At 36.9% G+C, this 25316-nt stretch overlaps 1 protein-coding gene across 1 annotated transcript in view; it reads right to left on the minus strand.

The window, feature by feature from the left end:
* Nucleotides 1-3060: 3060 nt before the first annotated feature.
* Nucleotides 3061-25316, minus strand: part of HABP4 (hyaluronan binding protein 4) — a 42158-nt gene continuing 19902 nt past the window's right edge. The window contains exons 4-7 of the mRNA XM_044001836.1: nucleotides 22237-22320; nucleotides 8999-9173; nucleotides 6993-7175; nucleotides 3061-3166 (exon numbers count right to left, since the gene is read on the minus strand). Coding sequence (XP_043857771.1) covers nucleotides 3110-3166; nucleotides 6993-7175; nucleotides 8999-9173; nucleotides 22237-22320 — 499 coding nt within the window. The 3' untranslated portion in view covers nucleotides 3061-3109. The remainder of the gene's footprint in view (nucleotides 3167-6992; nucleotides 7176-8998; nucleotides 9174-22236; nucleotides 22321-25316) is intronic.

Here is a 25316-nt window from a genome sequence, read left to right on the forward strand (position 1 = left end):
CTGAAATTTTATCCAAATCAGAGTTCTGAAACCTCTTCACAACAAAAGAGAATGATCTTTGGGGGGCAGCTAGGTGGCGCAGTGGATAGAGCACCGGCCCTGGAGTCAGGAGTACCTGAGTTCAAATCTGGCCTCAGACACTCAACACTTACTAGCTGTGTGACCCTGGGCAAGTCACTTAACCCCAATTGCCTCACTAAAAAAACAACAAAAAAAAGGGAATGATCTTTGAACAAAAACTATGATCACTTTCTTTTTTTGTTGTTTTTTTTGTTTTGTTTTTAGTGAGGCAATTGGGGTTAAGTGACTTGCCCAGGGTCACACAGCTAGTAAGTGTTGAGTGTCTGAGGCCAGATTTGAACTCAGGTACTCCTGACTCCAGGGCCGGTGCTCTATCCACTGTGCCACCTAGCTCCCCCACTTATGATCACTTTCAATGGTGTCATCTGTTACAGATGACTTTCTTTTTCCTACCCAAACCATGATACCAGTTTTCTAAAAATGGAGACGAATCTAACCCAACTCCAGGAGTAGTTATTTCCTTGAAAATTGTGAACCATTTTCATACAGATAGGAGAAACTGGCCTACCCTTAGTGACCAGAAGTCCTATAAATCACATTATTTGATAGGCTTGAAGAAACTAGATTTTTGTTGATCAACACGCATTTATTAAGTTATTAGATATGTGCCCGAAACCATCTAGATCATGGGCTCTTACATTTAGTGTATGAAATAAAGTTTATAAAGACATAAAATAAAATACATGTGATCACAAAGAAAAGCAATCACATTGAAAATAGTTATCAAAAGACAAAAGAAAAAATTCAGGGCCCACTGATTTCATTCTTGTTTTAATCCAACCCATCCTCCCTTTTAGTGTCCTTTTGAATTGCACTGCTACAAACTGAAAATGCCTGAAGGACTTCCAGATCACTTTGATCTTTTTGAATAAACTATTTTAGGAAATAGGAAGACGTGATGGCATCCAATGATATGCCTCCTGGGAAACTTTGCTTCTTTTCTTGTGTTGTAAAATGAAAAACATCATCACCTACCCTAGAAATAAGTTGGCAAGTGACAGATCTGTTTTCTAACCCACGTAGAGGCTAAAAAAAATTATGACAAATACATACAGCTAAATTCTTATTCCTCCCCACTGATTCATTCTCTACTGCTATGATAAAGTACTGAATAAAGGTTTCCCTGCTTTATGAATTTCTCTGGGAACCAGACAGTTCCTCATAGTACACTAAAAATTCAAACCAAACCAAACCACCATACACATACAATTTTGTCTACACATCCAGCTGGCCAGCCTTAGTTAACAAAGCACGTGAAGAGGCTCAGATGAGACAACAGGACCTTTGAAAACTATGCTTCCCCAAATTAAATTTACTCTAAGGCTATGGGAAAAGTATACCATCTGAGACAAAACTACATGGCGCAGCATTTTAGGGTTTGAAAAGCGCATAGCATTTTGGCTAAATATGAGGTCAAGTCAATCACCACATGTAACCTACATCCAGAGGGATTTTTTTATTATATCAGTCTCACTTCTTGGCCAATTTCTTCTGATAAGGCAAGGAGAAATCAGTTAATATGACAACTTAATGAATGTGAATAACACTGTTCCCACAAGATACTGTTATTATTGAACATGACATTCATTCTTACTAGATTCCTTTTAATTTCAACTTAGCAGTCTCATTTTATTGTGTCTTTACCAAAGGGAGGAAATAACACAAAACTTGTTAATATACCCTAGTACTCAAATATGAATTTAATACCAAGGGACTAAAAATAGGTGAGCTTTAGATAATTTTAAAATATTTTCAATTGAATTTTTTGTTTGTTTATTGAACAAAAATTTGCTACCCTCTTCTGTTTAACCACATAATGTTGGAGAATAGAGTGGGATGAAGTAATTTCATTCACATTCTTCCCTGTTCTGGAGATGGCACCAATGAATCTGGCTGAATTTTATGAAAAGGAGCAGGATGAAGGAGGAAAGGAGATAACAGCAGATAAGAATGTTTCTCCCCTCTTCTGTAGCAGCAACTTGCAGTGGCTTTTTTGGTCTTGAACTCTAGGAGGCAGCAATAAAACTATACATTGAGGGAGCAAAGGCTATGGCAAGTATGATAAATTTTGTCACTGCCACCAACCAACCTATTTTCTCCTTTATCATCTCCTTTTCCTTCCCCCTGCCCTTTTTGCAGGCTTGATGGGCTATATCATATGATATATTATTCATCAAACAGAATTACTCTTCTTCAAACTAGAAAGTATGCAAACATTTTTATATGTATAGCACTAAGTAAATTTTCTTGGCTTCTCAGTAAGAACTAACATTATTGAAAACATCACACAGATCAAGGCACTGTTAAAAGCTACGGCCTACCTGGCTTTGGTCTTTTCCCTTCTGCTTGCCCAATCATCTCTGACTCCTTTAAAAAATATGGCATGCTATGAGGTAGTGACAAATATTTGCATAACAGACAATTTAAAGTGTCTTTTAGGGCACAGAATTCAAAGTTATCTTGCAAATAAAAGAAAACAAAAACATTCAGGAGATACCACATTTACACACACATAAGGAAAACCATTAATTCAAATGTATTTTAATTTTTTGGTCTCTGAAAATGACTGTTACTGTTTAAATTTGTCCAAGTTATAGATAATTGAATAACCTTCTGTGTCTACAGGTTGTGATGTAGCCTGAACAATGGACTAAAATTTACAGCTTATATTACTCTTTAGTTTTGTGAAAATTTTTAATATATCCTCTATATACACATCTCAAACATCATTCTTGAACTTTATTTGAAATCCCTTAAGTATAACAATGATCACCATCATCCCTCACCTTCTCACAGAAGGTTCTTAATGAACCCAGAACCTCATGCTCTAGGAATTTCTGAAATTGCACCTACCTCAAACTCCCAAACCAAAAAGTGCAACAAGTTCACACTACAAGGGGGGAAAAAAGCAACTTCTATTGTTTTCATAGATTCAGACTATCCCTCTTCCCCATAGCAAGGAAAGTCTTTTTTTTTTTCCCATAGCTGTGCCAAAGCTATTTCATGGTGCTGTTAAACGAGGGCTCTTTCAAGCCAAAGCAGGAAAGTCTTCAGGATCATCTGGGTTTGGAGCAATGATTTGTGTCTATAAAAGAAAAGGAAATAGCTTAAAATTAGCATGCTGCAGATCCTTGATCTAACCAAGGGGAAACTCATTATAAGAGAATGGAATCTCTAAAACAAGTATTATTCCTCTGCCACAGCCATCCTGGAAGACATGTGGGAAGTCAATAAGTAACATTTATTCATAATAGGCACCAAAGAAAAAAGATGTATGAGCTACTCTCAAGTAGAAAGAACTTTAATTGTAAGTACCTAGGTACACACACAACATGAAAAATGTTTATACAGTAGCATCCTGCTTTAAGGGGACACATGATTCCAGACCCTTGAGACCCTCTTTGGTGGGAAAAGCCAGAGAGAAAAACGAGAGACTTTTGGAAATCAGGGACACATTCAGGTGGTGCTAGCTCCTTTACACATGGCTGCAACTTTCCAAAACCTTTTGTGTATGTTTGTGTGTTTCACAACAAAAAGGGCCTGGAACCCGGATCATGAATCATCTCTCTAGAAAGGAAGAACAGAAAAAAACATATCTTCTCCCAAGCTCTCCCATCAACTCTGTCCCAACCCCCATTTGAATAATTATTCTTTTCACCAAGAAAGAAGAGAGTCTCACTTTTTTTTTTTTTTTGGCCGGGCAATGAGGGTTAAGTGACTTGCCCAGGGTCACACATCTAGTAAGTGTCAATTAAGCAACTCTTTAAATACCCCCAGTGTTTGGTAGATAATAGCCATGGAATGTGGCATACACTGTTTGATGTGGTCACAGTTTTAGTTCACTTGTATACTTCCATGTTCTAAGAGGATTCTGTAGAGAATCACTGGAAGTAATAGCAATGTTTTTAAAAGCATTAGCAAAACATTTATTTTTAAAGAAAGAATTCCAAAACAACAGGGTGGGGGAGGATATAAAAATTAGGGAAGTCAATTCAAGAAAAATAAGAAGCTCTCAAAAAAACATTCTGGCAAAAAAGGTGAAAATGATTCTGATAAAGAGGAAGGTGAGATGGTCTAAGTAATAGGTGGCATCTAATTGACTTTTTTTTTTAATTGACTCAGTTTTTGAGTGAGGCAATTGGGGTTTAGTGACTTGCCCAGGGTCACACAGCTAGTAAGTATTTTTTTTTTTGTGGGGCAATGAGGGTTAAGTGACTTGACCAGGGTCACACAGCTAGTAAGTGTCAAGTGTCTGAGGCCGGATTTGAACTCAGGTACTCCTGAATCCAGGGCTGGTGCTTTACCACTGCGCCATCTAGCTGCCCCACAGCTAGTAAGTATTAAGTGTCTGAGGCAGGATTTGAACTCAGGTACTCCTGAGTCCAGGACCTAGCTGCCCCTAATTGACTCAGTTTTAAAAGAACACTTATAAGAGAAGGGGCAGCTGAGAATTAATTCAAGTTTGGCAAAATCCTATTAAAAAGTTAGGAAAACCAGCCTCAGACACTTGACACTTACTAGCTGTGTGACTGTGGGCAAGCCACTTAACCCTCCAGTGTCCCACCAAAATAAATAAATAAATAAAAGTTAGGAAAACAAAAGATCAGGCTAACCTTGGGATAGCAAAGGTAACTATATTGGGATCAAAAACAAAGCCAAAAGACACCTACAAATCTCAAAATATTTGAGCTGTAAGAGACCTAAAAGATAATCTGGTCAAAAAATGAAGCTCAATAAGGTAAACTAATTTGTTCAATAACAAATTGCTAGTCTTTTGAATCTGAATCCAGTGGGACAGGACTCCTGATTAGTAATGAATAGGACTGGGGCGGGGGTAATTTTTATTTATTTGTTTGTTTACTTGATTTGACTTGAAAAAATAAAACTACTTAAGTCTTATTTTATTTTTTGTTTCCTCTATTCAAGGAGAAAGAACACAAAAATTATCAACAGGTTAATAGGAACTCAAAGTAAGATAAAATGATCTCACTTAAAACATGAATAAATAAACTTTACTGGGTAGAAACGAGTTCAATTCATCTGACTCCAAACTAAAAGTTTTAACTGCTAAACCTTGATTGGTAATCTCTGAGCTATTAAGGCAAACTAAAGAGGTGCCACAGTACTGGTAAAATGGGAAACTTATCTAAATTTCAAAAGAGGGACTTTTCAAAAGATAAGCAAGAGAACTTGACAGTGAAACCTGATAAAATTTCTAAGGTGCAATGCTAAAAAAGAAAAGAGAGAATAAGAATAAAAAAAGATTTTTTTTTAGTACAGACTCGAAGAAATAAAAAGTGCATCAGAGACCATTCAGCACAACTTATAACCAGGAAAACTTTTATACAACAGTTTATACAAGTAATCATTAAGAAGGCTAGTATGCGTATCTAAATTGCAGGTACCACAAAACTAAGAATAATAACAAACAATAGATGGCAGAGTATCATGAAGTATCAGACATGAAACTGAAGCTCTTAGGGGCACAAGTTATCTTTTTATCTGCTGCCAATCAAAGACAAGAGTCTGGAAGATGGTATCAGAAGTCTAAACAAACGACAAAACAATAAATCTTTCTTGTATGTGTATATAATATACATATTATAAGTTTTATATTATACATGAAATAAATAAGCATTTGTATATTACCAAGGTATAAATGCCCACAATGAAAATTTAACAAGTCTCTTGTGAGCCAGTTCAAGCTGGCACTGGCACACCTCTATTATGTCAAAGGAAAACAGGAAAATGAGAAGACTTATAATTATGTCATCATAGGAAAAAATGGAAGGAATTGAAGATGGATGGATGAGTTATTTAGAAAAAGAGAATTGTTGGGGAAAGACTGAGGAAGAAAGCATGAAGCTGTTCTTTAAATGCCTGAAGGGCTACCTCAAGGACCAGTGATTAGATTTATTTTTGCAACTCTAGATGACAAAAAAATGAGGCCTAACTGGTAGAACTAAATAAAGATCATGCATTTCTGTCTAAAGTAATTTATAAATTTATTCACATTAGAATTAAAAAGTTGACTTTAACTAAAAAAACAAAACAAAACTTTACAACTAGCACATCACTCCAAGATAAAAAAAGAAGCTTAGTAAGTTACCTGGTCAATGAAAGTATTATTCGAGCACATGCTAAATGATTTAGTGATGTGAGAAAGAATTTTGGGACTGGGTAGGAAGTCAGGCTTGCTTATCTTTAAATCTTTTCTAACTGTAAAATTCAAAATTATTTAGTACTGAAATTGAATGTCATGCAAAGGAAGCATTTTTCCTTTCTCTCCAAATTTATTTTCTCTAGATACAACCATGATTTCTAATTAGGACCATATGATTACCTTTAATGCCTGCCTTCTTTTATTCAACATTCCCAAAAGATTGTTTATGTATTTTATAACACTAGAGCTAATATATCTGTTAACATGGTCAAGAAATGCTGAAAGTTCATCAATTGTATTGTAAGATACCCACAAGGTGGCACTGTAACATAATGGGAACTACTAACTATAGGACCCATTAAACTTACATATCAGTAAGAATATTCTAGCTAATCCGATTTGCTATCAAGCTTGAGGTTTTTGTTTGAAAAAAGAATTACTTTAGCTTGTTCTTCAAGAGTTCTGGGGCTTCCTATGACCATGCCTCAGATCATCATCAGGCACATGAAAATACAGGCTGAACCACACCTCAGAGATCTATACCAGAAATTGTGGCACATCAGGCAATTGTGAAAAAAAGAAAAGGGATAGACTGTAAGATAGCTTGGAGATACAAGAGGATGGATTCATCTCAATTTAATTCCGTACCTGAGCTACACAAAAAATGAAATATTGATCATCCCTATGCTATTGTTAGCTTTACAAAATAATTCAGGACTTGTTTTAAAAAAAAACAACAAACACCTACCACAACTTCTGGTCTGGATCCAGATTCTTCCACCCTCCTGATTCTTCCTCGACCTCGTGTACTACCTCTGCTTCCACGCCCAGGACGAGGCAGATTACCAAAATTAATCTCCAACTGGGATGTGATGTCATTGGCTGCTTTTCTGAAAACATGGGTGTCATCCTCATAGTCATCCTTTATCATCTGAAAGGTAGTTATTTTATTATACATAAACAAATCTCCAAGATCTCTTCAAGGTCTGCCATTGTATGGTTCTAATAGACATTTAAACTATGGTAAACCATTCAGACTTGCAATATGTATAAAGGTGTGTGTGTATACTTCAATATTTAGAAGATATCACATTGTGTCTTGTAGTATCAAAGGCTCAAAAGTTTACAACTTGAATTGATCTAGTTCTATCACTAAGCAAAACAAAAATTACATTTCTCACTAGATTTAAAATAAATATATCCGTACAGTTTGTACAATTCTATCTTCTTGAATCCTTCATATTACTATTTTCATTAAGGACCAAATTATGATATAATGCTCACAGTGATTCTGTTTCCCCCCAGCCTATCATACTAAAATCAGGCAATATTAGCATCAACTAAGATAAGTGTCTAAATCTCCCAGTATATTTTTGTTTTGTTTTGTTTTGTTTTGTTTTGCTGGGCAATGGTGGTTAAGTGACTTGCCCAGGGTCACACAGCTAGTAAGTGTCAAGTGTCTAAGGCTGGATTTGAACTCAGGTTCTCCTGAATCCAGGGACTGTGCTTTATCCACTAAGCCACATAGCTGCCCCTCCCAGTATATTTTGATTGTCTAAATCTTTCAATTCAGATCTTAAAAGACAAATGTTGAAGTTATTTCCCATTTGTTCATAAACGTTTTAAGTATATGCTATAAATCTAATATATATTATGCCACCAGTATACTTTATTTTAAAAGAACATTTGTTTAATAAACATGTAATACTGAATAACATTTTATGATATAATTTTATGTCACTTTAGAATTGCAATTAATGGAAAAGAACTTGTAGAGGTTATTTTTTAATATTACCAGCTTATTTCCCTAATTAGTTAGTTTTGTTCCAACCTTTCCATTCCAAAAAGCTTTCTCCTGCATGCACACATACACAGACAAAAAAAACAGAGCAATTCTACCTTTTCTGTTGTCCATCATTATCGTCCCATCCATGCCAATCCGTCTCCCCCCTCTCCCCCCCAAGCAACTCTTTTCCTTACAATATAGCTCATAAAGACCTTTCTATTGTATTTTAGCTTTCCTTATAAGCTTCTGTTCATCCCAAGCTTTAATTTCCTCATCTGAGTTTTAGCATACCTAACTATTCTTATACAACTGGGTCTGTCTTTGTATTCATCTTCGGTTACTAGCTTTTGCTTCTATCTTGTGCACATTTAAAAAAAAAATAGTTGAAGAGTTCCCTCTACACTTACATTGGTTTCTTTTGTCAAATTCTCTATTCTCATCAGAATTTTTTCTCTAAAATTTTAGACCACAGGATCAGGCCTTTCTTTACCTTAAACTCTCTGATAAATGATCTCACATTTTAGCAGAGGTTGGGGACCGTGGGTTTAGACAATACATATAATGTCAGATTTGGTTGATTAGTTTTGATTAATTGATTTTTCCCTCTCTTTTATTCTTTGTTAATAGCTTTTGTGTAAAGAAAGGGGGAGAAGCATAGGATAATAAATGAATTTAGAGCAGGAACGAACCTCAGTAATTATCTAGTCTCACCCCCTTATTTTAGAGATAAAAAAATTGAATGACTTGCCCAGTGTCACATAGATAATAAACATCAAAGGTAGAATTTGAACCCAGGTCCTTTGACTCCAACAGATATCATTAAACAATTTTTTTTAAAGCATTTATGAATTATTTTTCAAGGGAATTGAAATGCTGTTAATGCTGAATTGTCAGAAAAAGAGAGACACATTCTCCCAACATGGAAAAAAAAATAGAATTGTCTCTAAAATCTTAAAGGCAATACTTACATCATCTCTATATTTTGACTTGTGAATCACCACTGCTTTGGAAGGAACACTGGATTCAGGCTTCCGGATGTTGAATTCAGGCTTTGGTCGATTTTGCTCTTGGAGGTTTTTCCATTCATCTAAGGTCATTTCTTGAACTTGAGATTCTTCCACTAGCTCCCCAACTTCGGCAACTCTAAAAATTTATAGTTGTAAAGATGAAATTAGCTAGTGATATATCAAAAAAGAAAGGAAAAATGATACCTTTCAGCTTGGCAATATAATATATTTTCACATGCTACCCATTAAACACTATGCACAAATTAATATAAAGGAAAAATACTTAATTAGAATCTCCCATTGAAATTTTTGCTTTTTATGATTTCATCTTCAAGAGGCATCAAGAACATAGGCATAACATGAACTCCATGACAATAATGTCACAAACCAATTCTCATGGCAGATTGCATAAAATGCCCAAAGAAATTAAAAGATCAATTATCAAGAGAAGTCTTTCATCAAAAAATTAACCAAGCATTTGAAACAGAAACTAGACATGAAATATCCATTTTTTTCAAGATTCTCTTAAGGATGATGTAGCATGTTGTTGCTTGGGGGGGGATGGGTAGCATTTTTTAAAAAATCCTTTCTTACAGGAAAAAAATACACTAAGTAGACAAAATAGAAGATTCTGCAAAAATGAGAAACTATTGGGAAACTTCATAGACTACACCAAGAACAATTACTTCTATATAAAAAGCATCACTTTAATACTAAGGACTCTTCTAGCTTTAAAACTGTATGACTCAGGGCGGCTAGGTGGTACAGTGGATAAAGCACCAGCCTTGGATTCAGGAGTACCTGAGTTCAAATCCGGCCCCAGACACTTGACTTACTAGCAGTGTGACCCTGGGCAAGTCACTTAACCCCCATTTCCCAGCAAAAAAAAAAAAAAAAACCAACAACTGTATGACTCTGTGTTGTTTTTAGGTCTAGAGATTAGGGATAATACAGTAGGAACTCCAACTAAGCTGGAAGGTTGAATGATTTGAAGGTTTTATAAACCCCGCAGTTAGAACTTGTGAGTGTATACTGAGTGTATTTTTTTCACTTTTCTTCCCTTTTTTTTTGCCTTTTTCCCCCAACATGGCTAACAAGGAGATATATTTTGCGTGACTTCCCATGTATAACTGATATCATGTTGCTCGCCTTTCTCAATGGGTGGGACAGGGGCAAGGGCAGGCAGGAGGGAGGGAATTTGGGACTCAAATTTTTTTAAATGAATGTTAAAAATTAAAAAGAGAAAAGAAAAGAAAAATAAAATAAAAACCAGCAGTTAAAAGCAAGAAAACTATAGGAACAAAATAAATGAAAGAAGTCTCACTACTAAACACATATTCTATATAATTTCAAAATAGAATTCCAGAAGAAGACAAATGATACATTAAATTTAATTACAATAATTGTTTGCAATTATTTATAATAATTGAACAATAATGTTAATTAGTCTCAAAAAACAAGTTCAAAGATTTCCATGTATCCAATAATCTTCTAAAAAAAAACCAATGACACCAGCTGATAAAAATTACTTATTTCAACTAGATATCAAATCAAAAAAGAAAAAAAATGTACAAAAGTGGTTTTTGTTTGTTTGTTTGTTTGTTTTTGCAGGGCAATGGGGGTTAAGTGACTTGCCCAGGGTCACACAGCTAGTAAATGTCAAGTGTCTGAGGCCTGATTTGAACTCAGGTACTCCTGAATCCAGGGCCAGTGCTTTAATCCACTGTGCCACCTACTGCCCCGAAAAGTGTTTTAAAATAAGAATACTATCTACAAATTATTTGGACACTACAAAATATACTGAATTGAAAGTACTGAGTGGCTAGAAAAGCAATAAAATGAAAAATGTAAAGTCACATGCAAACCTGTGAATTTTAAAACAGACATAGTGGTTTCCCTAGGATCACTAACACAGCACCATGTCTATTCTTCTTTACTCAGAAAAACATGCTTACAAAAGACTTGCCTCTCTTCCATACTTGATTTTTTTCTTGCTTGTTTTGACAAGAGATGCATAGTAAGGTACAATATTGCCAAGGGATAACTAGGTTAAAATTATATATTTAGAATCCTTTCAAAATAAGTCATGATATCAAAAGCAACTCATATCAGTAAGACCAAAAGTTGCCAAAATGATGGTTCCTCCGTGATAGTTATTAAGAATTGTTTGGTTAATATTGTTAAAAAAAATATATGACTATAACTGCTAATCTGAAATTTTATAACTGTGGGCTATAGGAAAAATTATATCTATAGCTATAAGAAAAATTATATCTGGGCCATAAATCCCTTCATGGTTGCCATTCTATGTAAAAATATTTTTAACTGCTGGACCTAATCTGTGAACTCCTGGCTGGCTATCTGACTTCTTTTAGCTGGTAAAGCTATAGCTGGCAATTAGCTGCCTAAGTCAGTCTGCAAGGGCCATTTTAAAATTCCCCCACTGCTTCTCCCAAAGTGATAAGCAAACAGCCTCTTTCCATTTAACAGCACAAGGATTTATTTTTATGAATAAATGTAAAAGATAAGGGTATAGAAATGCAAAGTATACAACCTGAAACCTCAGCCAGTGAACTCTCTCTCCACTTTCTCTTTTAACTTTCTCCTATTGCCTGTACTTCTCTCACCTGAGGGTTAGCTGGCCACTGTCTGCGCTTATAACGGCCTGCAACTTTCTTAGTGTTACCCTGCGTCTCCTTTCTCCATAGCATCTCCCTCTGTAGCGTCTTCACTTCTAACTTCTCTCTCTGTAGCCACCCGTGCTTCTTCCCTAGCTACCCCTCAGCGTCTCCACTCCTCCACTTTCACTGTCCACCTCGCTTCGTAGGGTCCTCAGTACTTCCTCTCCTTTCTCAGCATCTCTTCTCTCCCTACTTCTTCTCTACTTTCTCTCCTTTCACTGTCTGCCTGCTTCACTACCTCCACTCCTAAATATAAACCCTTCTTTCTCACTGACTCGGGCCACGCTGCATTCACACAAATGCCAAGCCTCAGTGCAGGGCACTTCGGGTAGAGCAGTTAGGCTGAGGGAGGGGCAGCCCATGCAGGGCCCCAAGGCTGATTTTAACGCTTACAATATAATACTAAAGAGAACCCTTATTTAAAGCTTTGGCAATGGTCTGGTGTTCAGTAAGAATGAATACATAGTTATCAACTTCGAGTCAAAAATAAGTCAGTATATTGTTGCCAATAATATCACAAGTATGCCAATCTAAAGAACAAACAAGAGCTTCTATTTCAGATCAGATTTTCTTCAGCAAGTATTAAATGATTGCACTGGAAGGAATAAGAAATTTTGGGGCAAATGACTATTTCATCTTACAATTCATGACCAAAAAAAAGAGAGCTGGGGAGTCTTGGACATGTACTCTAGAGATCTGGAGACAGCGTATTTCAAAGTATGCCCAGAAATAATATGCCAGATATACAACAGACCAAAAATCCAACCTTAAACAGAAAAGCTGGGAAGCAATTATTCACACTGCAAAGAATTCTTTGGGAGTTTTCCTTAAGTAAAATGCACCTGGCTCCTGAGGTGTATTGCAGGGGGGGGGGGGGGGGGAGGGCGGACACGGACAATGAGGGTTAAGTGACTTGCCCAGGGTCACACAGCTACTAAGTAGTCTGAGGTCAAATTTGAACTCAGGTCCTCCTGAATACAGGGTCGGTGCTTTATCCACTGTGCTACCTAGCTGTCCCAGGTGTATTTTCAATGATAAAATTTACATGCAACTTTTCAGCAACATGTATACTGCATAAAATAAAGTATAAACTGCAATGATCCAAGACAACTCTGAAGGACTTATGAAAAATGCAGTCCATCTACAGAGAAAGAACTGGTGGTATCTGAATACAGATTGAAGCATAATTTTTTTGTTAGTTTCTTTATCTAAAGTTTTGTTTCTGTCTGGCTAATGTGGAAATGTTTTGTATGACTACTCATGTATAACATACTGAACTGCTCGAGTTCTTGCGGGGGGAGGGGAGGGAGGAAAAGAATTTAGAACACAAAGTTTTAAAAAACTAATGTCAAAATTAGTTTTTACATGTAGTTTGGGAAAATAAAAATTCTAAATAAAGTATAAACTAAAACACTGGATTATGTTGAGGTTTCTACCTAGAAAAAAAGAATCAAGAAAGTAGTTCAGAACAAGAGAAATGTTTTTTACAGGGTGCAGCTAGGCACAGTGATAAAGCACTGGCCCTGGATTCAGGAAGACCTGAGTTCAAATTCAGCTTCAAACACTTGACATTTACTAGCTGTGTGCCCCTGGGCAAGTCATTTAACTCCAATTGCCTTGCGCCCCCCCCCCCCAAAAATAAAGAAAATATATTACAGAATCAAATGAAATACAATTTTGAAACTCTGGAGGTCTTCTTTTAATTTAAACATTTTATATTTCTCTCCAATTTTGTATTTTTTTTGTTTGTTTTTTTGTTTTTTTTTGGTGGGGCAATGAGGGTTAAGTGACTTGCCCAGGGTCACACAGCTAGTAAGTGTCAAGTGTCTGAGGCCCGATTTGAACTCAGGTACTCCTGAATCCAGGGCTGGTGCTTTATCCACTGCTCCACCTAGCTGCCCTCCAATTTTGTTTTTTAATGTAATGTAACATATGGTGGTGTTCCTAACTAAAAAGTCACTAGCATTTAAACATGCTAAAACTTAAAGTTAAATAGTTGTTTGTAGAATTGTGAATTGGTTCAAGCTACTATGAAAAGGAATTTGAAATTATATTAGAAAATGACTAAAATGGTAAGAATGGCATGTGCTTTATGAGGCTGGGTTGCTTCTTTAAAAGAACTTAGGGGCAGCTAGGTGGCACAGTGGATAAAGCACTGGCCCTGGATTCAGGAGTACTTGAGTTCAAATCCGGCCCCAGACACTTGACACTTACTAGCTGTGTGACCCTGGGCAAGTCACTTAACCCCCATTGCCCTACACAAAAAAAAAAAAAAAAAAAAAGAACTTAGAGGTTTGGTCTTGTTGGCCTGAGGTACAAAAGGAATTCCCTTGGAGAGATGGCATAGGTTTTAAGCAAAATTCCCACTGCCCTGTAGGAATGCCTTTCAAACGTAGAGGTTGGTGAGGTGAATGCTGAGGCAAAAGAGTAGCAATTTTATTTAAATTAGTATCTTTAAATCTTGTTCTCCTTTGTCACCAGTTCTCCCCGTTCTTATAACATTTTATGGTCCATGAGTGCCTTATTGCATTCTAACACCAACCCTGAATCAATGGACTCACTGAAGCTAGTGCTGTCCCTAAGGAGATAAAAGACAGTATAAAATATATAAGAATTAGAAACAAAATACATGCCCCACAACTGAGGAATGAAAGAAACAAAATGCTCTACATGAGGCAGTGGGTTATCAATGCTCCATAAGAAATGATGAATATGAAAAGTCTATAGAAGCATAGGAAGATTTATATGAACTGATCCCAAATGAAGTAAAGAGAATAAGGAAAGCATATACATACACCACAACAATGTAAATGGAAAGAAGAACACGAACTAAAAATTCAAAATGGAACACAAACACCATTAATTGGCCAAATTTGGACCTGAAGAAGAAATATGAGAATGGAGTCGGGGAGGGAACATATTAAACAACCAGTATTTATTAAGCACCTATTGTGTGCCAACTACGGTGCTAGGAATAAAAATACAATTAAAATAATTCCTACTCTCAAGGATTTCATATCATAACAATACAAGTGCTGTTAGACTTGAATGATAGGTGTACTGAACTGTCTTGTTCTCTTTTCATTTTTAAAAGGGATGGATCTATTTAAGGTAAGGAGAAGACATATTGGTTAATGAAGATCACATATAAACAAAAGATGCCAATTAAAACTAATTTTGAAAAGTTACATAGGTCTGCACATGGTGACATATGCCTGTTATCTGTGCTGCTGAGAAGGCTGGGACTGGTGGAATAACTTAGTTCAGTTCTGAACTGCAGGATGCTAAGCCAATTGCACATCTATACTAACTGCAGCTCCAATATGTTGTACTCCTGGAGGCCACTATGCTTCCTAAGAAGGGGTGAACCAGTCTGGGTCAGAAACAGAGCAAGTCAAATCTCCTGTGCTGATCAGGAGTGGATTCAGGAATATGAGGGGCTGCTACAGTTCCAGAGTGGGAGAGAAGGAGGAGGGAAGAAAGGAGAGGGAGAGAGAGATGGATAGACAGGAGACAGTGACAGAGAAAGACCACGTGTGGAAAAAAATGTTAAGTAGTAACAAAGTTCAAAGCATAAATATTGTGAGAGAAAATAGACTTGGATTGAAAAAGAAAAAAAAAGACAACAGCTATAGTTAGCAAACATGACTCTCCTCAACATACCTGATAAAAAAGCATGTATCTCCTGTGAAAGAGGTCAATAATATATTTGTATTCAAATTGGCTGCAAAATTCACAATATAAGTCTGAATGCATTAAATAAGATATTCCACTATGGATAAAACACAAGTATGTTCATGTATACATATTTAAGAAAAAAGAAAACTTTAAAAAGAGGAAAAAAACTGAAGCAAAAATAAAACAAAATGAATTATTTCTCCTAATATATAATTAAAAGAAATGCTCCATTAAAAAGTTCTTTTCTTCTCTTTACAGTTAATTCCTTTCAAAAGGAGGTAAATTCTAATGAAACAAAGTAAAGACACTGAAAGCTATTCCTTTTAATTTACAAACAAACATGGTTTCCAACCTCCTGACACCAAATTCTTTAAACTACAGGTCATATGATATATAAAATAACAGATGGTATTATTTATTTAGTGCAACTGTGACCATATCAAATGTTATCAGAAAGATTTCAATCTGTATTTAAGTGAGAAGTAAACAGAAAGACTTAGTTGTCAAATATTTCAGGACCTTCCTTAATAGTATTTATGGAAAAATGCCAAGACACAAACATACTGTGCGATATTGTTAAATGCCAGCTGAGTCCTATAATGCTGAAAAACAGCTATGCTTTCAGGAAGCATGGATATTTGGCTCTCATGCACAAGATGATAAACTTTTCTGCAAATACTTTTTCTCCCTTTCTCACTACTCCTCACTTTCCCCTTGAGTGAGAAGTTTAGGCATCAAATGGCTAGTTCCACTGAATTTTCAAGAACTGAAGGACAATTGCTTAAAAAAAAAAAACACCTTTGGCTTTATGCTCCATTGAACGTGTAATTAATGGGTCATTTGTAAAGAACTAATACACATGAAAAACAAAACCAAATTCAAAAGGAAAAATTCCCAGAAAAGTTCTGAAAAATTCCTATCAAAGACAACATAACTGTTACAGAATATATGGAAAATATAAGGTTACTATAAATGAGAAAAGTAGATGTAGGGGGGCAGAACCAAGATGGTGGAGATAAGGTAGGGACTCACCTGAGCTCTTCCAAATTCCCTTCCAAACAACTTTAAATAATGCCTCAGAGAGGTGGAGCCAAGATGGCGGAGGAGAGGCTGTGACTCCCACAAGCTCCAAATAAACCCATCCATTCACGCCCAAATAATGCGGTAAAAAAATCAAAACCCAGAACAGCCTAATGCACATAAGAACAGAGTGAGACTATTTCCCTGCAAAAGAGGGCAATTCTGATCACCTACTGATCAGGCTGAATAGCTCAGTGCACAGTCTGGACCCAGCCAGGGACACTGCTTCAAGCGCATGTCAGAGTCTTCAGCACCAGCAGCTTCTGAGGCTCCAATCACAGACTGGTGAGGGGGTTCGGCGGTAAGCTGGGGTGAAGTGGAGGCAGTATCTACTGGAGTTGGGGCAAAGCGCCCTGGATCTGAACCAGTGGGCTGAATCGAGTGGTGGTGGCTGAGTGGGGGAGGGGCAAAAGCACGCCAAGCTTCTGACCATAGAGAATCAGAGTTCAATCAGACTTCTGTTTCCAGGTCAAAGAGAAAGCGGCTGTGATTACTCACAAGCCAGGCAGGCTGAGAAGAAGGCCGATCACCCCCTGGGCCACGCTGTAGCACGAACAGTGTGTCCTAGAAGCAGCACCACACTTTAAGAAGGAGTAAAAAGCAAAGAAATCATAAGCCAGGATGAGTAGGCAGAGAAAGCAGAAGACCATCGAAAACTTCTTTGGGGGAAAAGGTAGACCACAATACATCCTCAGAAGAAGAAGATAATAACAGGGTCAAAGCTCCAACATCCAAAGCTTCCAAGAAAAATATGAACTGGTCTCAAGCCATGGAAGCTCTCAAAAGGGACTTTGAAGAGAAAGTAGGAAAGACAGAATGAAGATGTAGAGAAAGAGAGGAAGGAATGGAAAGAGAAATGAGAGCAATGCAGGAGAGTCATGAGAAAAAAGTCAACAGTTTGAAAAGTCAAATGGAAAAGGAGATTAAAAAACTGTCTGCTGAAAATAATTGCCTAAGAATTAGGATTGAACATATGGAAGCTAGTGACCTTATGAGAAACCAAGACACAGTAAAGCAAATCCAATTGAATGAAAAAAATAGAGGGCAATGTGAAATATCTCCTTGGAAAAACAGCTGACCTGGAAAATAAATCTAGGAGAGATAATTTGAAAATCATTGGACTACCTGAAAACCATGACCAAAACAAGAGCTTAGACACCATCCTCCAAGAGATTGTGAGGGAAAATTGCCCTGATATTCTAGAAGCAGAAGCTAAAATAGAAATTGAAAGAATCCACCAATCACCTCCTAAAAGAGATCCCAAAAGGAAAACCTCCAGGAATATTATAGCCAAATTCCAGAACTCCCAGATCAAGGAGAAAATATTGCAAGCAGCTAGAAAAAAGGAATTTAAATACTGTGGAGCTCCAATAAGGATAAAGCAAGATCTAGCAGCTTCTACATTAAAGGACCGGAGGGCATGGAATATGATATTCCAGAGGGCAAAAGAACTGGGACTACAGCCAAAAATCACATACCCAGCAAAACTAAGCATCATCTTTTCAGAGGAAAACATGGAATTTCAATGAGAAAGAAGATTTTCAGGCATTTGTTATGAAAAGACCTCAACTGAATAGAAAATTTGAGTTTCAAATACAAGACCCTGGAGAAGCATAAAAAGATAAACAGGAAAAAGACTTCATGAGGGATATTAAAAGATCAAACTGTTTATACGCCTACATGGGAAGATAAAACTTTGAACTCATAAGAACTATCTCAGTAAGGAATTAACAGAGGACACAGGTCTGAACTGAATATGAAGGGATGATATTTGTAAAGCATTTATGTTTTGTTCTTTGTGGGGTGTCTTATGTCTGGGGCCAGATTTGGGCTTGGGGCCTCCTGGGTCCAGGGCTGGTGCATTGTCCACTGTGCCATCTAACTAACCCATAATGACATCTTTAAAATAGGGTTGAGGTGTAGGAGAAATAGACTGGGGGAGGGGGAAGGGGAGAGATGGTCTGGGGAGAGGTTGTTCACATGAAGGAAACAAGAAAAAAGCTTATGGAGGGGAGGGGAAGAGGGGGAAGGAATTGGGGAGTGAGTGAACCTTAATATCATCAGAATTGAATCAAAGAAGGACTAACATACATACTCAAGTGGATATAGTAATATATTTTTGCCCTGAGGGAGGGGAGGGAGATAAAGGGGGTGGGAGAAGAGGGGAAGGAGGGAAGGGCAGATTGGGGGACAGAGCAGTAAAAAGCAAAATACTTTTGAGGAAGGTAAAGATGTTCTGCATAACTGCACAAGTATGACATATTGAATTGCTTGATTTCATAGGGAGGAGAGAGGGAGGAAGAAAATTTGGAACACAGAATTAGCTCAAAGACCTTAAAGTCATCAGAGTTGGCTCATGGAGGGAATAACATTCACACCCATTTGGGAGGAGTAATCTATTTAACCCTACAGGAAAGTATGAGGGGAAGAGGATAAGGAAAGAAGGGTGAAAAAAAAAAGGGACTGCAGAGTAGGGGAGGGGACAATCATAAGTAAAACACTTTTGAGGAGGAATAGTTTAAAAGAAGATAGAAAACAGAGTAAATATGGGAAAGGAATAGGATGGAGGGAAATAGTTATGATGATTGAATATAATGGCAAAATGTATGGTACCAACTTTGCTGGGCTAATATGAAGAAAATCCTTTGTCAAGTTTAAGGCACTTTATTTAGGTTATGATGAACAGGATACTATCAGAAAACCCTGGAAAGACCTACATGAACTGAAGCAGAGTGAAATGTACTGTATACAAAATAACAGCAATAGTGTAAGATGATCTGCTGGGAAGCAATGTAGTTATTTTCAGCAAGGCAATGATCCAATATAACCCTTTAGGACTTATGAAAATGGCAACCCATCTACAGAGAAAGAAGTGATAGTATCTGAAAATAGATGGAAACACTTTTTTTTTTTTTTTGGTGAGGCAGTTGGGATTGAGTGGCTTTGCCCAGGGTCATACAGCTGGTGGGTTTAAAGTATCTGGGGCCGGATTTGAGCTCAGGTGCTCCTGGTTCCAGGGCCGGTGCTCTGTCCACTGTACCACCTAGCTGCCCCTGGAAACACATTTAAAAAAAACTTTTTTTTCCTCTTTGACAATTCCTCAATCTGAAGTTTTGGAGTTTTTTTGACTGTTTTCTCTCACAACCTAGCTAATATGGGAATGTTTTCCATGACCACTCATGTATAACTTATTTTGAAATGCTTGAGTTCTAGTGGGTGGGGGGTGGGAATGGAGGAGGAAGAGAAGTTGGAACACAAATTTTTTTTAATTGATGTTAAAATTTGTTTTTACATATATTTTGGAAAATAAAATTCTATTCAATAAAAAAAAATAATGCCTCAAAACAAATTCTGAAGTAGCATAACCCACAAAAGAACAGGGTGAAATACTTTTTTAGCTAGACAATTTAGAAGGTCAGTAGGAAAGGTCTATTATTACAAAGGGGTGAGAGCTGAGCATAGGCCAAGCCCCAACAAACCAGCAGCAGACATTGGGCATGACTGAATGAGCTGGGGTAGGTTCTGGAGCTATTCCCCAATTGATAAAAGGATTTGAACAGGCAGTTTTCATACTAAAAATCAAAACATTTTTGGGGATAGACAGTGAAAGGAAAAAGGGAGAATAGGATAAATGGGGGTGGAAATAGGATGGAGGGAGATACACAGCTAGTAATCATAAGATTGAAAAAAATATTTTTACAGCAATTTTCTCTGAAAAAGGCCTCATTTCTCAAAATATATAAAGAATTTAGTCAAATTTATAATAAGAGCCATTCCCCAATTGATAAATGGTCAAAGGATTTGAACAGGCAGTTTTCGTACAAAGTAATCAAAGCTACCTATAGTCATAAGAAAAAATGCTCTAAATCACTATTTTTTTTTAATTTTTAGTGAGGCAATTGGGGTTAAGTGACTTACCCAGGGTCACACAGCTAGTAAGTGTTAAGTGTCTGAGGCCAGATTTGAACTCAGGTACTCCTGATTCCAGGGCCAGTGCTCTATCCACTGTGCCACCTAGCTGCCCCCTCTAAATCACTTTTGATGAAGTGAATGCAAATGAAAACAACTCTGAGGTCCTACTTCATATCAGGCTAATATGACATAAAAGGAAAATGAAAAATGTTGCAGGGATATTGGAAAAGTGAAACATTCATGTACTACTCACAGTTGGTGGAATTGTGAACTGATTCAACCATCATGGAGAACAATTATGCCAAAAGGGCTATAAAACTGTGCATACCCTTTCACCCTGCATATCTGACTACTAGATCTGTATCTCAAAGAGCTAAAAAACAAAAAAGTTGAAAAAGACATATATACAAAAATATTCATAACAGCTCTTTTGTGGCAGCAAAGAACTGGAAATTGAGGGAATACCTATCAATTGGGGAATGGCCAAACAAGTTTGTAATGACTGGAATGACGCCACCTGCTGGAGACTTACTGTAGGAAACCTCCACCATGAGGAGAAGGTGCCTGAGGGCAAGACATGTGACTTTTCTTTGGTGTCAGGAAGTGATGTTTGTGTGTGGGAGGAAGAGGGGGCAAGACTGGCACTCTCAGTCTCTTTCGTCAGGACTCTGATGGAGAGTGGAGCTAAAAATGCGCTCTCCCTTTGACAGACAGATGAATCTAGGCCTTTCTCTCCACCAAATTCTTATTCTCATTAATAAATGCTTAAAAGTCTAAACTCTTGCTAAAGCTTATAATTAATTGGTGACCACTTATTAGATATTTTAGACAGACTAGCTAGAATTTTAGCCCCTTACAAGATGCAATATGTAATTGTGATGGAATACTATAACACTATTAAAAAATGATGAGAAGGATGCTCTCAGAAAAATCTGGACTTAGATGAACTGCTGCAAAGTGAAATGAGCGGAATCAGGAGAACATTGTACTTAGTAGCATGAATATTATATGATATTAACTGTGAATGATACTTATTCTCAGCAATACAATGATCCAAGACAATTCCAAAAGATTTATGATGAAAACATTATATCCATCTCTAGGGAAAAAACAGAAGGAGTCTGAATGAAGATTAAAGCATAGTCTAATGAAGGAAAATGCTATCCAAATCCAGAAAAAGAACTATGGAGTTTGAATGCAGATCGAAGCATACTATTTTCACCTTGGGTTTTTTTTTAAATATATTTTTCTTTCTCATGGTTTTCCCCTTTTGTTCCAATTCTTCTTTCACAACATGTGGAAATTTGTTTAACATGATTGTACATGTATAACCTATATCAGACTGCTTGTAGTCTTGGAGGGGAGGGAGAAAAATTTGGAACTCAGAATCTTATAAAAATGGATGCTGAAAACTATCTCTAGATGTTAAGCAAAAAAAGTGAATGATACAAGGAATAATTTTTTTTAAAAAAAAGGCTATCAGGGGTAGCTAGGTGGTATGAGCACCAGCCCTCGAGTCAGGAGGACCTGTGTTCAAATCTGGCCTCAGATACTTAACACTTACTAGCTGTGTGATCCTGGGCAAGTCACTTAACCCCAATTGCCTCACCAAAAAAAAAAAAGGCTATCAGTTAGTCAATGCTGGTGTACTGGTAGAAATTCTATGATTTGTAATATGATCATAAAACCTAGTCCTTGAAATATAAACATATTGCAAATAGTGAAATAAGTACTGAGAGAATATCTTCCAGCAGATCCTTCTACTGTATTACCATGTTTCTGAACCATCAACTGACCAGTACTGCTAAAGCTTGCTCAAATTAAGAATACTTAAATGAAACACTATACTTAGTCAAAGCTTCTCCTTCAGCTACTCCTTGGTGCTCTTCTATTTCGGCAGTCTCTTCCATGGGAGCAGTTTGTTCCAACTCACTGTAAAATAACAAAAATATGGTCATAATAAAAATTATTGTTATCCATTATATATATATATGTACATATATATGTATTTGTATAAATGTGATGAATCTGAAATCCAGGTGATATTTTTCAAATATATTTTTTCTTGATTTCTTAAGAAGCAATTTATAATTTCCCATAATGTTATTACATCAGTGGATATTTATCTATCACCTTGGTAATTACTACTGAAAATCAAAAGGATCACTGCATTTCTTTGAACTCAAACATAAAGAATAAATTATTCTAAGAAAACAGGTTGTAATGCAAAATTCTCTTGTGTACAAACACGAATCAGACATAGCTATAAGAGATACTACAATCTTTGATTACCTAAATTTTCTAAAGTGGAAAAAATGACTAGAAATGATCTCCCATTCTACAACTAGATACTCCAGTGTATTTTCAATTATTAAAATGAGCTCTAAGTAACTTGAATTTTAGATGATATAAACTACAACACTCTTAAAAATCCAGAGGAAAGAATATAGGGATTCAAACAACTCATGTGCAGCAGCTGAACAGCACTGGAGAAAATGATGTAACTGTGCTGACTGAATTAATACACTACAAATTTATATTAAATAATTTCAATTGAGTCCTCAATGCAGGAAGAAAAATATACTTCCCTAATCTACTTACTGTCCCACTCACCAAGTGGCTCTTCCAAACCTTTTCTCCTTCCTCAAACCTTCCATGGTTCCCCTTTCCCTCTATCAGCTCAGATTAGCACCTTGCTTCATCCCCCTCCATCTTTCTTCATATCACATCATTCAGCTGCCTTCCACCACTACATCTGCTTCTTCACTCCATTCTCTCATGAAAAAAAGGCCCTTCTTGACAAAGGAAACCTCTTCCTGTCCATGTGATTGCATTTCATCCCATCTTCTCTAACAGATTGCTCTGTCTATCATTACTGACTCAATTTACCTTCAGTCTCTCCAAACTACTCGAGTACCTAGAGTACCTACTTGGGATGATTAGATATAGGCCACACCTGGCCTGCCCTGAGTGATGTATACTACTGACGTCACTAGGGGGAACCTCCCTTTTTGGGGGAGGGAGAGAAAAGGTAGAAAAGAGAATGCTCGCTCTGAGTTCTTTCAGGTTGGTGAGCTTCTGAGAGCAGACTGAAGAGGGGCTGCACAGCTGACTCCTCTAGAAACTACAGACCCCAGGTGGTGAGTTAATAGAAACAAATCCAACTTGAAGCAGTGTATAAGGATCACCCATGCTCCGGACCTATAAAAAGCTTCCACACTCAGTTTGCTGGAGAGTTCGTGGTTGAAGCAGGCTCGAGGTGGAGGACGTAAGGAAGAACCCGACCAGGCTGGAACTCTAGGCTAGATAGGTCTTTTCTTAACTTTCTGAATGCCACGTGAATACCTGGTATGCTTTAATAAATGCTTAATGCCCAAAGACTGGTGCTAAAGCTTCTAATTTAAGGCGACCACACATTTAGATTTTAAACATCACAGCCGTTTCTCTACTTTCTACAAACATGCCCCAGCCCCACTTCATCATCAAAAAAACCTCCATTTGATCTGTCCTTCCCTGCTGACTTTCATTTTATATTTCTCCTCCATTTTATAGTTAAACTCCTTGAAATGGCCTTCTGTAATTAGTGTCTCTGCTTTCTTTCCTCTTAATCTCTTCTTAACTCTACAGTCTAGTTTCCAACATTATGGTTCAACTGAAATTATTCTCTCCACAGTTACTAGTGATCTCTTAATTGCCAAATCTAATGGCCTTTTCTCAATCCTAATCTTTCTAAACCTCTCAAACACTTTTGGCACCATCAGTCACCCTCTTTCTTCTCCTTAATACTCTCTTCTCTAGGTTCTTGTGACATAATCTCTTCTGCTTCTCCTACTTGTTTGACCATTCTCTCTTAGTCTCCTTTACTGAATCTTCATTTGGGTTACATCTGCTAACAGTGGGGGTCCACAAAGCTCTGTCATGGGACTCTATTATCTAGTCCCTCTATAACATTTCTTTTAGTGATTTCATCAGTTCCCATGGATTCAATTCTCTCTATACTAGGGATTCTCAGATTCATCTAGCCTTAACCTCCCCTAACCTCCAGGTTCACATCACCAAATGGCTATTGGACATCTTGAATTGGATATCTCGCAGACATCTTCAACTCAATGTGTATTAACTCAATTCATTATGTTTTTCCCCAAATCTTTTCCATTTTTTCCTTTTACTGTGGAGAGCACCATCTTCATTCTTAGCCACACAGGCTTACAATTCAAAAGTCTGTCATCACCAGCTACTCATTCTTTGTCATGCCTCCCTATCCAATGTATTTACAAGTTGTATCATGGCAAGGAGATCAAAGAGAAGATAAAATACTGAATCTGGAATGAGAAAAACCTGAGTTCAAATCCAGCTTTAAACACTAGTTGTGTGACCCTGGACAAGTCACTTAACCCCAATTGCCTCACCAAAAAAACAACAACAACAACAAAAACAACAAACCCATGCCACTAGAAATACTTTCATACAGAGAGATTTTTTTCCTTCTGTTTTTGATCTCTATAGAGTCATTGCTGGATTAAAGGATACATAGCTTAGTGATTTTTAAAAATATAATTCCAAATTATTTTCCTAGAATGGTTGGACCAGTTTAAGTTCTACCAACAATGCATTACTATGCGTGTCTTTCTATAACCCCTTCAACATTTGCAATTTTTGTCTTTTTGCCATCCTTGCCAATATAATGAGTGGGAGGTGAAACTTCAGAAATAATTTGCATTTCTATTATTAATGTTTGGAGCATTCTTTCATATGATTATGGATGGCCTACATATCTTCTTTTGAAGACTGCTAATTCCCATAATTTGTTTGACGGTTTATCTATCCAGCACAATAGCCTTCAAATAAATGTTTTCCTATTTAGTCTAATGCTAACTGCAAAAACACTTTATCTCAAATGAAATCTGAACAAAAAATACTTGGTTTAT

The sequence above is a fragment of the Dromiciops gliroides genome, chromosome 1 (genome assembly GCF_019393635.1).
Source record: "Dromiciops gliroides isolate mDroGli1 chromosome 1, mDroGli1.pri, whole genome shotgun sequence".
Lineage (NCBI taxonomy): Eukaryota > Metazoa > Chordata > Mammalia > Microbiotheria > Microbiotheriidae > Dromiciops > Dromiciops gliroides.